We start from the raw sequence: 15,336 nt of genomic DNA, 5'->3' as shown, positions 1-15,336 counted from the left end.
GCGGGGCTTGGAGACTGCACGTTCTGCTGGGCTAGCCGCGACAGTCACTTCCTTCCACCCACGGGTTTTTTTTTCCTTGAAGGGTGGGGAAACAGCTGCAAAGCAGGGTGGATTAAAAATCCGTTAAAAAAATTAAACCCAGTTAAGCTTTGTTAAAACAAGCAGACCTTTTTTTTCTCTTTTGAATGGCCTTTTGATCTATATTGAAGTTTGTCTTTGCTTTTAAAGGGGATTCTATAAAGCATTCTTGTCAACTGCATTGTAACTTCGTAAAATAAACCCAAAATAAAATATCATAAAAAGGTCATAAAAGGCTGCAATTCTGTTATTTAAATTACAAATGTTGGGTAGTGGTTCTTGACCTTTAATTGCTATCTGGGATGTGCACTAGTAAAAATTGTGTTATCAGTGTAGCGATCCAAGTGATACAACTTTATTCTGACATACACATATGATTTTAATCCATGCATGTTGCAAGAATACTTTTAATACATCCTTGAACCAGATAACAACCACCATGCTTATTTATCTGATTGGCAGATTTTGTTGCTGTTTCTGTGTTGTTGCTGAAGTGCCATTTTATTTTAATTTTAAAGCTCTTTACATATATCTGTTTAATTTTCTTTGTGAGGAGCTTCCAAAATTTTTAAACAGATAGAGGATTCTTCCCCTTGACTAGTCAGCCAAGGTTGAAAAGGAACATTTCTTTTTCCTGTCTTCTACTTTATTAGGTGGAAAGTGACTTGGTTTGGTTGGTTAAGAATTATTGGTTTGGGCTAAACCAAAACAGTACTGTATGTACAGTTTCTGTGTCATAGGGAAATAGCTCTGTCTGATTGGTTTCTAGTTTTTGCTTCTGGAAGTTCATCTTACAATTAAACATCACTTAAATTGTTGCTTATTTTTTACATCTGTAAATAAAATGCTATCAAAATTCTTCCTTTGAATAGATTTGTATTTGTCATTGTGTAAAGGTGATAGTCTGCATTATTACAGATTCAGGAGTAGGAGAATTCAGTTTCTTCTTTTGTTGCATATATGTTCATTACTTAGAGCAATCTTATTAATCAGATAGATTAGATATATATGTTTATATTTGGTTTAGATTCTCAGTGTTGGTTTCCTCTAATTCTATTAGTCTCTCATACTAATAGACATTTCACAGCAGAAGCTTCATATGGGAATATGAATTCCTTGCATTGGTAAGTGCCAGCAAGAGCAAGCCCAGCCCATGCAGTGTTCTTTCCATCTTGGCAGCAAGAAACACTGCACTCCCTGCACAAGGCAATGCCAGTAATGTAACCATAGTAACCCCAAGTAAATAAAGCACATCTGAAACGGCAATCAAGAGTGGGTGGATGTGGGGTGGACAGCAGAAGCACCAGAAACAAGGAAGAAAAAAACCATTTAGGAAGAGATGCAAAATCACCTATGATTTAGCCACGTGCTGCTAACACTGAGCAACAGACTGTGACTCAGGTTATTTAGTACTACAGTATATGAGAAAGACAGATGAACATTAAAGCAACATTATTAGGGAAAAATAGCTTTAATACCTGCTGTTGAATGTTAAGACCAAATTGTCTGGTTTAAGGTTAAGTCTAATCACAGTAGTTCAGCACTGATGCATTCCTTTCTGTATGAGTTGGACATTGTAATAGTATGGGAACAATAAAAATTGGATTGTAAAAAAAAGTCCATATATCTGCACAATTTTCAGTTTTTTTAACTGAAGATGGTATATGCTTTTGATAGTTGAAGTAGATCATGGATAATACTATGCAAAATCTTCATTAATAAATGGGACTATTTATTTTTATAGAAAGTTACTGTAAGGATGATAATTAAAAGTATATTGAATAATTTTAAATTTCTATATGAAGTTTAAAGATCTATTTTTATTTTCTTTGTTCTGCTATAGCTATTGCTTGAAGAGTATTCAAACAGTGATCCCAAACTGGCACTTACTGGAATCCCTATTGTCCAGTGGCCGAAGAGGGATAAGGTAAATAATGGTTCTCTGTGTTTGTTCTAAAACTGGAAAATTTGTGCTGAAAATACAAATCCACTGTGTAAAATCCAACCTCTTATGTCAATTAAATAAGCAAGAAACAGACTCTTGCTACTGCTTTTATTCCTACAAATGCACAATTGTAGAAATGCATTGCAGAAAGTAAAATTAAGGATAATGTACATAGCAGTATTTTTGAAGTGCTGATTTCTAGGAATTATTGCCCAAACTCAGAATTAGTTAATGATAAAATAATCCTGTTATTTAGACATCTTATCTTTGGGAGCAAACGGCTTTCCCTTTCCACGCATAATTTTTTTCTGTTCCCATGTTTAGAGCTTTTCTGTGATTGAATGTCTATTACCTCCCATAGACCCGTTAGATCACACAGGGTCGGCCTCCTCCGGGTTCCGTCCACCAGCCAATGCCACCTGGCTACCACCCAGGGGAGGGCCTTCTCTGTAGCAGCTCCGGCCCTTTGGAATGAACTCCCCGCGGAGATTCGTACCCTCACCTCTCTCCAGGCCTCCCGGAAAGCTGTCAAAACCTGGCTGTGCCAGCAGGCCTGGGGTTGATGAGTTCCCCTCCCCTCTCGACTTGTATGGCTGTATGATTCTTGTGTATTTTAATTACATGTATTGTGTTTATGTCCCCTTTCCCCCTTTTGAGTTGTTCGCCGCCCTGAGTCCCTCCTGGAGAAGGGCGGCATACAAATAAACTAAATCTTAAATCTATTATTGCATTGTGGTCTTTTGAAAAAAGAATCTTTGGTATTCTATGAATCTCTAGATTTAATACCGTTTTTTCCCCCACTGACAGCTGAAGCTTCAGACTCGGCCAAAGTTAAGATTACCTGCCATCCCTATCACCAAGCCCCATACTATGAAACCAGCTCCACGACCTGCAACTGTGAGACCCACAGTCTCTCCTATTGTATCTGGTGCACGAAGGAGGCGGGTGCGATGTCGTAAATGCAAGGCCTGCCTGCAGGGTGAATGTGGCATGTGTCATTACTGCAAAGATATGAAGAAATTTGGAGGGCCTGGTCGCATGAAACAGTCTTGTATCTTAAGGCAATGTTTGGCGGTAAGTGATGCTACAGGGGAAAAACCAGTTGTCTTTGCAAAAGAAATAAACTTTGATTTGTGCAAATCAAGGGAATGAAGCCTGTGATTCTTTTTGAAAATATCCCTGAATCCAAACCCGAAGCTATGAAGTCCAGATAGAAATTTCTGGTATGATTTCTTGTTTTAACTTTGTAGCCCAGACTGCCTCATTCTGTCACATGCGCACTTTGTGGAGAGGTAGATAAGAACGAAGATTCCCAGGACTTTGACAAGAAACTAATGGAGTGCTGCATCTGCAATGAAATTGTTCATCCTGGCTGTTTGCAGGTGAGAAGCTTTAAATTCCATACAAACAACTTGATTTACTTTGCTATAAATATGACATCAACATGAATCTTGTTGGAAATTATTGCTGAGTTTCTCTCTTCTGCAGATGGATGGGGAAGGGCTACTGAATGAGGAATTGCCAAATTGCTGGGAATGCCCAAAGTGTTACAAGGGAGATGAGCCAGAGAAAGGCCAGGTAAAGAAGTTATTTTTTTAATTGATTGTGCATAGTATGCTGCTCTTGAGTAACGAGACAAACTGTTGTTTGCAGAGGGGCTCAATATTTCATGTAGCTTTTATGACTGGGAAGGTGAGATTGGTGCAGCATCTCAGTTTCTTGATTTATTTATGTGTATTGAGAACAATTTGCAGAAAGTGCATCATAGTTCTAGCAAGTGAGCTTTGGATGTTGTTGTGGAAAACACCTGCATCTATTAATGAGCACAAGGGGGACTGCATTGTTCATAATAAGCAAATTGCTTCACAGTTGTGTCTTATGACCTTCCTGGAATCTAGTAAATTATGATATTTTGCCAGGGGGGATCAGCATCCAGCTATTAAATAGTGAATACATGACAGTGCAAAAGTTGGGCTGTTGGGCCTGCTACCCCAACAAAGATCTTTCTAGTTAAAACTATCCAAGGTGGTAATTCCTTTCTGAGCATTGCAAGAGCTATTTCAAATGGGGGAATATTTGCCCTCTGGGTGGCCCTCCGATACTTCATTCTAGTCCTAAGTACTGTATTTTCAGACTATAAAAAGGAAAAGAATATAAGATGCACCTAGATTTCGAAGAGGAAAAGAAGAGGAAAAATAGTTTTTGCCCTCCCCGTCCTCCAGGAGCATTCTGCAGGCCTCCCAAACCCTCTGTGTGTCTCGTTTTTTGTGGAAAACAGGCCTGTTTTGGCCTCTCGGAACACACACACACACACACCAACGCATCCCTTTTTTGTACTCCCCAGCCCCCAGGAGCATTCTGCAGGCCTCCCAAACTCTTCACACATGCCTTTTTTACCAAAAAGGGGACTGTTTTGGGCATAAATGGGATGCACCGGAGGCGGGTTGTTGGGAGGCCAAAAACACGGCTGTATTCTGTCTATAAAACGCACATACATTTCCACCCACCTTTTTGGGGGGTGCGTCTTATATTCTGGAAAATATGGTAACTCAGATCATAATAAGGAGTCCTTGTATGATCCATTTATTATGACATACTATATGTGAAATATTGTTCAGCAAGGGAAGAACTTGACTCATAATTTGAAAACTTGCTGGAGAATTAAATCTTGACCAAAAAAGTAGCATCTTCCTAATCTGTATGTTAGATTAGCAACTCAAAGAAGCTGTGTTTCATTTCAGTCTGGAAGAGTAACTGGCTTACTATTTTCATCCACTCATCTGCTTCTTCTGGTACATGTATGCGATACACTATTGAAACTTCCTAGTTATATTTTGTACCTTGGCATAGATAGTCTTGAGTATATATTGCTTTAAACTTTGGTTAAATATAGTAAAATACACACATTGTACAATCAGTACAGATAATTTGAGGCCAATTGGAAGAAGAAAATATATTGCATTCAAATGAATTAAAGGGTTTGTGGAAGAAAGATGGTTCTTGTTAAAGTCAGTTAAATTTATAGGACACTCAACTCCCAGCAACTTTGGGTGGTTAACAAATTGTTAAAAACATTTAAAAAGCAACAAAACAAAAAGCATAGAAAAGGAAACAGAAAAGAAAGATAACAGAAAAATTCAGATGGGAAAAAGGAAGCAAAGGAACACCAACCATCTCTCCAAAGATCTGGGCAATGTGCCATATGTTGAGGGCCCTTTGAAATATCAACAGAGTGAGGGCTGTTTGAATCTTGGAAGGGGAAACCACATCCCAGATAACAGGTACTGCTACAGAAAAGGTGCAATTCTGGGATCTACCATTCCTGCCAGATTGAACCAGCCAGGCAGATGGAAGACAGATAGTCTCTCAAATAAATCCTTCAAAAATTAGTAACAGGGAAGTTAGAACTCCATATAGAACAGATATTGGAATATACTTTCCTTAAAAACCTGAAGAATTTATCATGATCAAACCAATTGCACCCTTTCCTAGTCCTGTAGGCTTTGCTCACAGTCACTCATGCTTTGGTCACTTCCCATCTAGATTACCAGAATGCTTCAACTGGTCCAGAATGTGGCAGTGCGGATAGTAATGGGGGTTCATAACAAGGGTGGGTTCCTGCCAGTTCTAACCTCGTCTATAGAAGAGGTTCCACAAATCTACAGTCCGTTTAGAACCAGTTCCAGCTCCCTTCCCCCCGCCCGTCCGCACATCATCAAGATGAAGAGCGAGAGGAGGAATTCTGGGAGTTGAAGTCTGCAAGTCTTAAAGCTGTCACGTTTGAACACCCCTGGAGTTTTTTTTCTAAAAGGTTAGGGGTGCAAGGGTCTTGTAACTTGACAGCTTTAAGATTTGTGTGCTTCAAATGCCAGAATTTCTGAGCCAACATTTTGGTTGCTAAGCAAGAGCGTTGTTAAGTGAGTTTCACCACTTTTTACAACTTGGCCATGTCCACCCAGTCACATGGCTGGCAAGCCACTCCCACCCGGTCACATGGCCAGCAAGCCACTCCCACAAAGCAGGCCACACCTACAGAAGAGATTCTAAAAAAATTTGAAACCCACCACTGGTTCATAGGTTTGCCAACATAACACTTCTATTGTGCAAGCTGCACTGACTTCCAGTTTATTTGCAAGTGAAAATAAAGATACTGGTCATCATCTTTTAAGTCCCATATGGCATAAAGCCAAGTTACCTGTGGAGATCCCTTTTCCCTAAGGATATTTACCAGTCCGACTAGGTCGGATAGGTCAGGAAGCTCCCCTAAATAGTATTTAATGGGAGTTAAGAAGCATATCTTTCCCATGGCAGCCCTTACTCTATAGGCATCTTGTCCCCTGAAGTTTGAGAAGCTTCCATCTTTTTAGCCTTCTGTAAGGCTTTAAAGACCTAGCTTTTCCCCCGTGTAGGGAGAGGTTTAGATAATGGCACATTAACGGGGATTGGCGCCAGATTTTTCTTGTGATGTTTTATGTATTGACCCGTTATTTTTTTATAGTTTTTTAAATGGTTTTATATGACTTAATTTTTGATCGGAAGCCACCCAGAGTTGGCTGAAAGATGGCAGCTATAGAAGTGTTTTAAATAAATGATGACTGCAATAATATAGATCTCAATGTGTTTCTCTGAGCTTCTCCCTGAATAAGGTGTAATTCTACCATAGAACTAAATGTCAAAATTTAATATGAAACAGAAATAACATAATTTGCATTACATCTATAGATCCTGATGCCTAATCAATAGTCCAGGTTGGAAGTCCAATTTGTTTCCATTTTATTTCACAAAAGAAAATTACATAAGCTAGAAAGACATACTTTGTGAAGAAGAGCAATTTTAATAATGCATTAAACACATATGTCAGAGGTCAAAGCAGTAAAGGAGCAACTTGAATCACTTTCATGAACACCAGTTATAAAAGGAGAAGAAAGGAAACAATTTTGTGCTTTGCACTCTAACGTCTTGTCTGGGAATAGCAGGAAGGGAAGGGAGGAAAAACCCAGACAAAAAGGCCGGGGTGTGGGGGGAGTTATGAGGAGGGAAATTAAAAAGTACTGCAGTAGAAAGCTGTGGAGATAAGGAGAAACAATGGGAAAAAATTAAGGAAACGAAAGAAAGTACAAAGTCTGCTAAGGAAAAGGGGATAAAAATAATGTTCTCAATAAAAAATACAGACACTTCTGTACTTACAATCAAGCATTCTGAAAAATCTAAAAAAAACCTATACCAGCTATATTTGCATAATTGGTAAATTAGCAGTTTGTTCCTGCTAAGAAACTGGCAACTCTTTCCACTGAAGCAGTACCAGCCCCTTAAGTGCTGTTGTGTGCCCTTTTTCCTTTGTGCTTCCTTTTCTTCGTGTTCCATCCACATAATTTTATCTCTGCTTCCTTTCTGTGCCACACAGGAAGTGAAGAGTGATGACACAGCATGTCTTTTCTCCTTTTGCTCTCGATATCTCACATGATCCTGCTATCCTTGCACTTTCCCTAAGGGAAAAGACATGTTTTATGTTTTTTTTTTTAATTTGAAAGTATCAAAGTGCAAAGAGGACTTCTCAATCTCTGCTGAGACGTTAGTACACTAAATGTCACACTGGGACCGCCAACCATTGACCTCTTAATGTAGTAACTCAGTGTATATTTCCCATTCTCATTTATTTTTCTAGTTGAAAAAATGTAGGCGTCTGCTTGGCAACCATAGAAAGAAAAAGAGAGGGATTTTGAGTATCACATTTATACCTGATCTAGGGTATTCATTCCAAGGCCAAAACTCCTGCTATTTGATATTTAAATGGTAACTTAATATTGTTCACTTTTTAGAAACGGAAAATGGATGATGGTGACGACGACACAGTTCAAGCCAAAGTCCTGCGTCCCTTGCGTAGCTGTGAAGAACCTCTGACTCCACCACCCCACTCCCCTACCCCAATGCTGCAGCTGATCCATGATCCTGTATCACCTCGAAGCATAGTGACGCGGTCCTCTCCAGGGGCAGGTCCTAGTGACCATCATGGTGCCAGTCGGGATGAACGCTTTAAGAGACGACAGCTGCTTCGACTACAGGGCACAGAACGCACAGTTGTGCGGGAAAAGGAAAACAACCCTAGTGGCAAAAAAGAGCTTTCAGAGGTAGAAAAAGCCAAGCTTCATGGTTCATATCTCACAGTCACATTGCAAAGACCTACCAAAGACGTGCATGGCACTTCCATTGTACCCAAATTGCAGGCAATCACTGCCTCCACTAATCTGAGACACTCCCCCCGTGTGGTCATGCGCCAAAGTTCAGCCAGGACACCCCAGCGGGGTGGAGATGAAGAAGTAGTAGAGGAGGAAGAGGAAGATGAAAGCGCAGATGAAGAAGATGACAATGCTGAGGAAAATGGGGCAACCAGGCTAAATGGACAGGGGGGCAGGGCATCAGATGGTGAGGAAATCTGGATGCAAAAGGAAGTATGGATGTCTGTCTTCCGATACCTTACTCGCAAGGAGCTTTGTGAATGTATGCGTGTATGCAAAACCTGGTACAAATGGTAAGTGTATAGAAATTACCGCCAGAGCAGTTTTTACAGCTCATTTCTGTAATGCCTTTATTTTTCACAGTGTCTTACACAATCCTTACATACCGCCCAAAAAAATTAGATCAGGTTGTATTTGCTGGGCCTCAATGATAGATTTATGAATAAGCAGAAATGGAGATACAAAAAAAATAAATATATTTATGCAACAATATTTGTCTATACACAGTGTCTAGCGTATAGATATTGGCTTCATGCTCAAGTGACAATTTGGGGGAAAGAATAAATGTACAGATTATAAGCAAGTGTTTTGCTAGTAATAGCTAAAAATGGAATTGTTCATTGGAAGGATATATTCTGGACTTATGTGGTGTAATATTTTACACACCACAATCTGGGCATGTAAGTATGTTACAATATTCTAAAGAGAATATGCCATCTGGTACATTTTAAACTCCCTGTATTCTGAGTTTTACATTCAAGCATTTATATATCAAAGTAAAGATCTATCAGTAAGTTATATATAAAGCACTTTGCTTTGATTGTTCATATCTTCTTTCAGTGCAAAAGGCTAACTGAGCTTTTCATTGTACAGCACTTAATATTGGAATATGTAGATATTCACTGAGAATATGTTTGAGTTCATATTACAAATCTCTGCAACTGAAATATTCAATCTGTGTGTATTGTTACGCAATTCTTTGGTCTCTGCATAAGTTTCAGATCTGCCTCTTCAGTCTCTCTGTTATGGAAAAAAATCCTACCTCGGCCTGCCATAGGAACTGGTTTATATATTTAGGTTGAAGTCAAATAGCAAGCATGAACCATCATTTAGATTTTTTCTCGTTCTCTGTGCTTTGAATGAGATATTTTCATTTGTAGTGAATATCTATCTATAGGAATTAGGAGGGAGTAAATGTGTCCATGTTTATCCAGAAAAAATGTTGTAATCACTGCAAAGCTTCATAGATCCAAATGCACTGTTTGAAAGATTATTGTACAGCAGTGATGTAAGTACTGTAAAAAGCCATGTCCAAACTTACCTTTGTAAATAGAAAATGTTAACTTTCATATAAAAAAGCATAAAGATATATGTGGTGAAGAATTGGAAGGTAACTATGGCCAAGACAGAAAAAATAAGCTACTTATATCCATATGATATTTCAAGCTATATCTTTCCTATCTAGACTTTGTTTCAGAGTATATACTGATCCACTACACTATAATAACCTTAGTCTTGCCCCAAAAGATAGCTGTGAGAGACTTGTCAGGAACTGTTTAAGTATATATAAGTGATGTAGGAAAGTATGTTCTCTATCTAAATCTATATATTTGATAGGTGCGGTGATAGGAGATTGTGGACGAAGATTGACTTAAGCAGGTATAAGTCCATCACACCCATGGCTCTTGGTGGTATAATCAGGAGGCAACCAGTCAGCCTTGACCTCAGCTGGACCAATATTTCTAGAAAACAGCTTACCTGGCTCATCAACAGATTACCAGGTATATACCTTTTTCAGGTTGGATGCATCTTTCTGTCATAGCCTCACATTAAAGGTTTCCCATTGAACAGATTAATCTCCTGTGATAGTTGATCACTAAAGTTGTTTGTGAATACAGTTTAGTATTCTGAATATCATAATATGGCATTCCTTTGCTTTCCCAAATATAACCATAGATTATATTTGTTATTTGGCCTAACTCTTTAACAAGCTATGAGACAGATGTTAATAGGTTATCAAAGAAGCATTGTTCTCATAATATGGATATTGTTCTTATACTGTGGACCTCAGCAATCGTCAACTATTGCCTCACCATTATAATATGGAATGAAAGTTCAAAGTAGAAGTCCAGTAGCTAGAAAATATATAGAGAAAATTATTGAAATTTTTTTCACATCTATCTGTCGTTCAACAGGCCTCAAAGACCTCATCTTGGCAGGCTGCTCCTGGTCAGCAGTATCTGCTCTCAGTACCTCTACCTGCCCCCTTCTCAGGACCCTCGATCTTCGGTGGGCAGTAGGAATCAAGGATCCTCAGATTCGGGACTTGCTGACACCTCCATCAGATAAACCCAGTATGTTTGTTTTCCATTTGCATAAAGCAAGAATTTCTGGAGAGCTTGTGGGTGGCAGACAGATTGATAATGAGTAGGAGAATTAAAAGGGAAAGTTTGGGTCTGAAATATACAATAGTTGTTTTTTGTGCCCTTTCAATGTTATTGTGTATCGTACAATAGGTCAAGACAATCGCAGCAAACTCCGTAACATGATAGACTTCCGATTGGCCGGGCTGGATATTACTGATGCCACACTCCGGCTCATCATTCGCCACATGCCTGCGCTCTCACGACTTGATCTTAGTCACTGCAATCACCTTACAGACCAGTCAGCCAACCTGTTAACAGCTGTGGGATCTTCCACACGAAACTCACTCACTGAAATTAATATGGCAGGTATGTGCACTTGCATTTTTAGGAAAAAAAATACATCTCTGCATTCTACCCTGGCAAGAATCACTGACCTGCATGACCTCTGGCTTATTGCCCTGTGGTTGCAGAAGAGGGCAGTTTTAAGTAGATAGTGACCCCTTTTACTCCCAAGTCACAAGATATGATATCTTTCAGAACCCAAAGTCCCATGAAAGTTTGAGATGCTTATCTTCCATATTTCATAGGCTTTTCCTCCAGTCTTTATTAAATGTGGATAGAACAAATCTCTCACCAGATGTAACAAAAATTACCCTGCACTCGGATAGTATTCCAATATAAATATTTTTTAAGAAATGCATTTGAAGTAGCATGTTAAAATTAAATCCTATATATAGTACAAACATTTTATTGATTGTTGCACATCCACATTCAATAAAAATTGACATATACCCCAGAAGGAAAATAATGCTTCACAAAATGATCAGAGTTCAATAGTACTTGTCTTATTCCATAACAGCTTGTCTAATTGCTAATTGTGTCAGCTTGAAGAACTGTTCTGTTACATGCTTAACTGATCAGGAGATCAGACTGTATAAAAGATTAAGAACCACTAATGGAGAATTAGCCTTTAAATGTGTGCTTCAGTATTCTTGGGCATTTATATCTCTTCTTCTCTGTAATATTTTTACACATTGAAGAAGTGAGTATGAGAGCCAGCTTGGTGTTGTGGTGAAGGTGCTGACCTAGAAACCAGGAGACTGTGAATTCTAGTCCCAAAATAGGCATGAAAGCCAGCTGGGTGACTTTGAGCCACTCTCTTAACTCACCTCACCGGGTTGTTCTGGAGAAAATAGATGGTGTAAAAGGAGTATTATATGTGTTTGTACCTTAAGTTACTTATAAAGTAATAAAGGCAGGATAAAAGCTAATAAAGAAATTAATGTTATGTGTATCATATTGCCTTACTTTCCATAGGTTGCAATAAGCTCACAGACCAGTCCCTGCTGTACCTGCGACGCATCTCTAATGTCACTCTGATAGATCTGCGTGGCTGCAAACAAATCACCCGCAAAGCCTGCGAGCACTTCATTTCAGACCTGTCAATCAACAGCCTCTATTGCCTGTCAGATGAAAAGCTGATCCAAAAAATCAGCTAGAAATTTGCCACAGAAAGACTGAAGAGAAGAAGGAAAGATCCCAGACAGCCCCTCTTGGAGAGCAGATCCTCCCTCAATTTACCCCATCTCTACAGTCAGGAGAGATGCCATCCTGATTGTGATTGTAATGACCCTCCTCTACTTGGGACTTCTGTAAACCAGAAAATCCCACCAGGCAGTTGAGTAAGTGGCAGCAAGAAGAGATGGACAATTGCTCTTGTTGGGGTACTTGCTCATCAGCTACATGCTCTTAACTTTTTGTAGTCGCTTTTTCAGGGGGAACATGACCTTTTCTCTCCACCTTTTTCCCTTCTCATAAATCCTGTGAAAACAGATTATACTTCCTCATCAGATTATGGGAAACGTGACCTGGATGGTATAAAACAGGTGCATTTCTGCTCCCTGTTTCTTTACTGTCTTGGTATGCAATTTGTTACTAAGTCTTCAGATTTACTAAGACTTGAGAGTAACTGCTCTTGCCCACTATGTTCTGCTAAGCTTCCTTTTTTCACTCACCAGCAGCTGAATGGGCAGCTACTGCTTTGTGCCGATTACTCAGAGCTCCAGTGTCGGCAGTAGTGATGCCTGCTTTGTGGTGAGGGTCTCTCCATGTGCCCTCGGTTCAGCTTGCAAGCATCGTCCAACGTAAGGCTAGTGAGGGGATGGCAGAACTTTCAGAATAAGGGAGCCATGTTCTTATCCTAGATTATCCCAGAAAAGGGAGAGGGTGTCAGACAAGCATGTTCTACCTTTCCTGCTATGAAAAGATGGCAGTATTTGTGTAGAGAAAAAGCTGCAGTATAGATTGAAGGCTTCAGGGGCATCTTTTGGGATTTCTAACACCAGCAGAAATGGTCTCCATTGTTCCATATGTCTGCTGAAATTAGCATCCTTAGAGATGCTGGCTAGAACAAATGCCTACATCCTGGGGTTGCATAGCTGTTGGCTCTTGAGCTGGGAGACGGGTTAATGCTCCATTAGCTGCCTCTCTTCCTTTGCAATGAATGGCCGGTCCAAAGAACTTCTCTCTTGGGCAGCAGAGAGCTTTTTGCACTTTAGAAAGAAAGGTAATATTTTGGATCCCTATTTTATTTTCCCCTGCTTGAGTGACTGGACACTCCTTCCAGCTGTCTGAGTTTGTCAGGGTTTGAATGCACACTTTGCACTCTGCTCTCTTCCCCATAGTGATAGCACAAATTGGACTGCCCTTCCCCCTTGCCTCCCCCTCTGATCTTCAAATGGCAAAAAAAGCAGCTCTCCAGTGTCTGTGCAGCAAGGGAAAGGAGGAGAGTGGTTGCAGAATTGGAGGAAGACCCAATGCACCCTTGCTGCTGCTTCTGAAGCAATAAGGGAGGGGGAGGAATCCACCCATAACTCTCCAAATCGCCCAGCCTAATTGCATTGAATGCTGTGGCAACTGAGCCTCGGGGAAGACTTGACTTCCCCTGCACTATTGGGGATGGGGTGAAGGAAATACATTTAGATCTACTGAAATCCAATGGTCCCCCCCCCCTCACTTCCATATGAGGAGCAGGCTTCTTTGCCAAGAGGACAATGCTAGTGTGATGAGTTCCAGAGTGCCTCAATATACAGGAGCTTTGCTGCAAATTGAATTTTTCTGCAAAAATGCCCACTGATCTCCTAGAAGTGGAAACTTTCTGCCTTGTTGTATTGGCTCCTGTGGAAAAAAATTGTAGAACCAATCTTTTTGTGCTTTTTTTTGTTTGTTTGTTTCCAAGAGGAAGGTGAGAATAGCCATAAATAGGAGATTCAAGTGCATCTGCCCAGATAACTCCCACATTGAGTTTTCTACACTCTGGGTATTTTGTGTTTTTGTTTTCTCAAAAGTGGGAGCACCTTCATAACTCTCCATGTGCATTGATCAGCCTGAGAAGTGCTGAACTGCAGCAAGTTGGCATGACAGGAGCATTGGTCTGGGAGGAATCTCGTCCTGCGGCAAGAGGGATGAAAAAGCATCAGCAGACTGATTGGGGAGGGTATTGTGAGTTTAGGCTTTATTATCCTACAACCTTCTCAGAAATGTCCCTCAAATGACTGTGGCTTAAAAGACTTAAAGTAATTGTGAAACTTCATTGCCTAAACTGATCATCACTTCAGAGGGCAAGTGGTGACACAAAGGAAAGAAAAATTATATATAAAATCACTTGGTGATTTAAAAAAGAAACAAAAGAAGACAAAACATGCTCCCTAAATAAAACTCCCTAAGAAAGTCACTATTGTCTAAAAGGGTTTGGTTGTTATTTTGTGTTTTTCTTTTCTTTGGTTTGTTTGTTTGAAGAAATTGTAAATATATATTTTTTGTTGCTAACTTAGAGTCAATCTCCAATGTTGTGCTTCAAAATTAAATGTAAGCATTAAGGGTAAAAGAAACCAAGTCTTGCGCTCTCGCGGTTGACATGTTTAGGGTTGGGGAATATTTGGGGTTAAAAGGGAGGGAACCTAGTTGGGATTTTTCATTTTCTAATCATTTGCCAATAACAGTTTTAGAGATTCTTTCCTCAAACATATTACCACAGATCTGAGGCACAAATGAAAGGGGGAAGAAAAGATACCAGCCTCTGAAGGGAGACTTTGTTTCAATGGGGTGGATTTTGGAATAAACATTTCAAGAAAAAAAATATGTGGGGTCTGCATATTGATTACCCTTGATTTGAGCAGCATTGTAACAGCATGAATGAGAAAACTCAGTTATCTAATCCACTATGCATTTTTCCTTCCCACATTTACTCTCTTATGAATTCTGCACTATTAAAATGATATATGCTAGCAATATTTTAGTCAGAAAAATTTTAATATATCAGTAGCAGGCATTTGCTCTTATCTGCATAACTTTGAAAATCTTAGTAATCTTACAATGCGTTCAAAATTAGCAGTTCTATCAAAGGGCAGTAAGTTACATACACAAAGCACTGAAACCATTTTTACAACCGTTTATTTTGTCTGGCCAATTCCAGCTTCCAAAATTGAAGAAAATGCTATTTTGATAGTTTAAAGTATATTCAAGGTTATCCAAATTTGGGAACTGTAGGCTCAGTATTCTAGGCCAATACCTGTGATTTTGTTTTTTTTGCAGTACATTGATGACAGTTGAACATATATGAAGCACACTTCTTGGAATAAATATTCTGCATGAGCTAGAGGAGTTTATTCTGAAATGTTATAAAAGCAGTGGAATATGGCCATATACTAAA

The 15,336-nt window shown here is 39.5% G+C and overlaps 1 protein-coding gene across 1 annotated transcript in view; it reads left to right on the top strand.

The window, feature by feature from the left end:
• The window catches only part of KDM2A (lysine demethylase 2A), an 80,997-nt gene extending 66,520 nt beyond the window's left edge, over positions 1-14,477 (top strand). Inside the window, exons 14-22 of the mRNA XM_032218625.1 lie at positions 1,922-2,005; positions 2,831-3,097; positions 3,274-3,405; positions 3,512-3,601; positions 7,843-8,552; positions 9,877-10,040; positions 10,455-10,613; positions 10,776-10,991; positions 11,943-14,477. Coding sequence (XP_032074516.1) covers positions 1,922-2,005; positions 2,831-3,097; positions 3,274-3,405; positions 3,512-3,601; positions 7,843-8,552; positions 9,877-10,040; positions 10,455-10,613; positions 10,776-10,991; positions 11,943-12,124 — 2,004 coding nt within the window. The 3' untranslated portion in view covers positions 12,125-14,477. The remainder of the gene's footprint in view (positions 1-1,921; positions 2,006-2,830; positions 3,098-3,273; positions 3,406-3,511; positions 3,602-7,842; positions 8,553-9,876; positions 10,041-10,454; positions 10,614-10,775; positions 10,992-11,942) is intronic.
• Positions 14,478-15,336: the final 859 nt, after the last annotated feature.

Source organism: Thamnophis elegans, chromosome 1 (genome assembly GCF_009769535.1).
Source record: "Thamnophis elegans isolate rThaEle1 chromosome 1, rThaEle1.pri, whole genome shotgun sequence".
NCBI lineage: Eukaryota > Metazoa > Chordata > Lepidosauria > Squamata > Colubridae > Thamnophis > Thamnophis elegans.
This window is presented reverse-complemented; position numbering and strand designations above follow the sequence as displayed.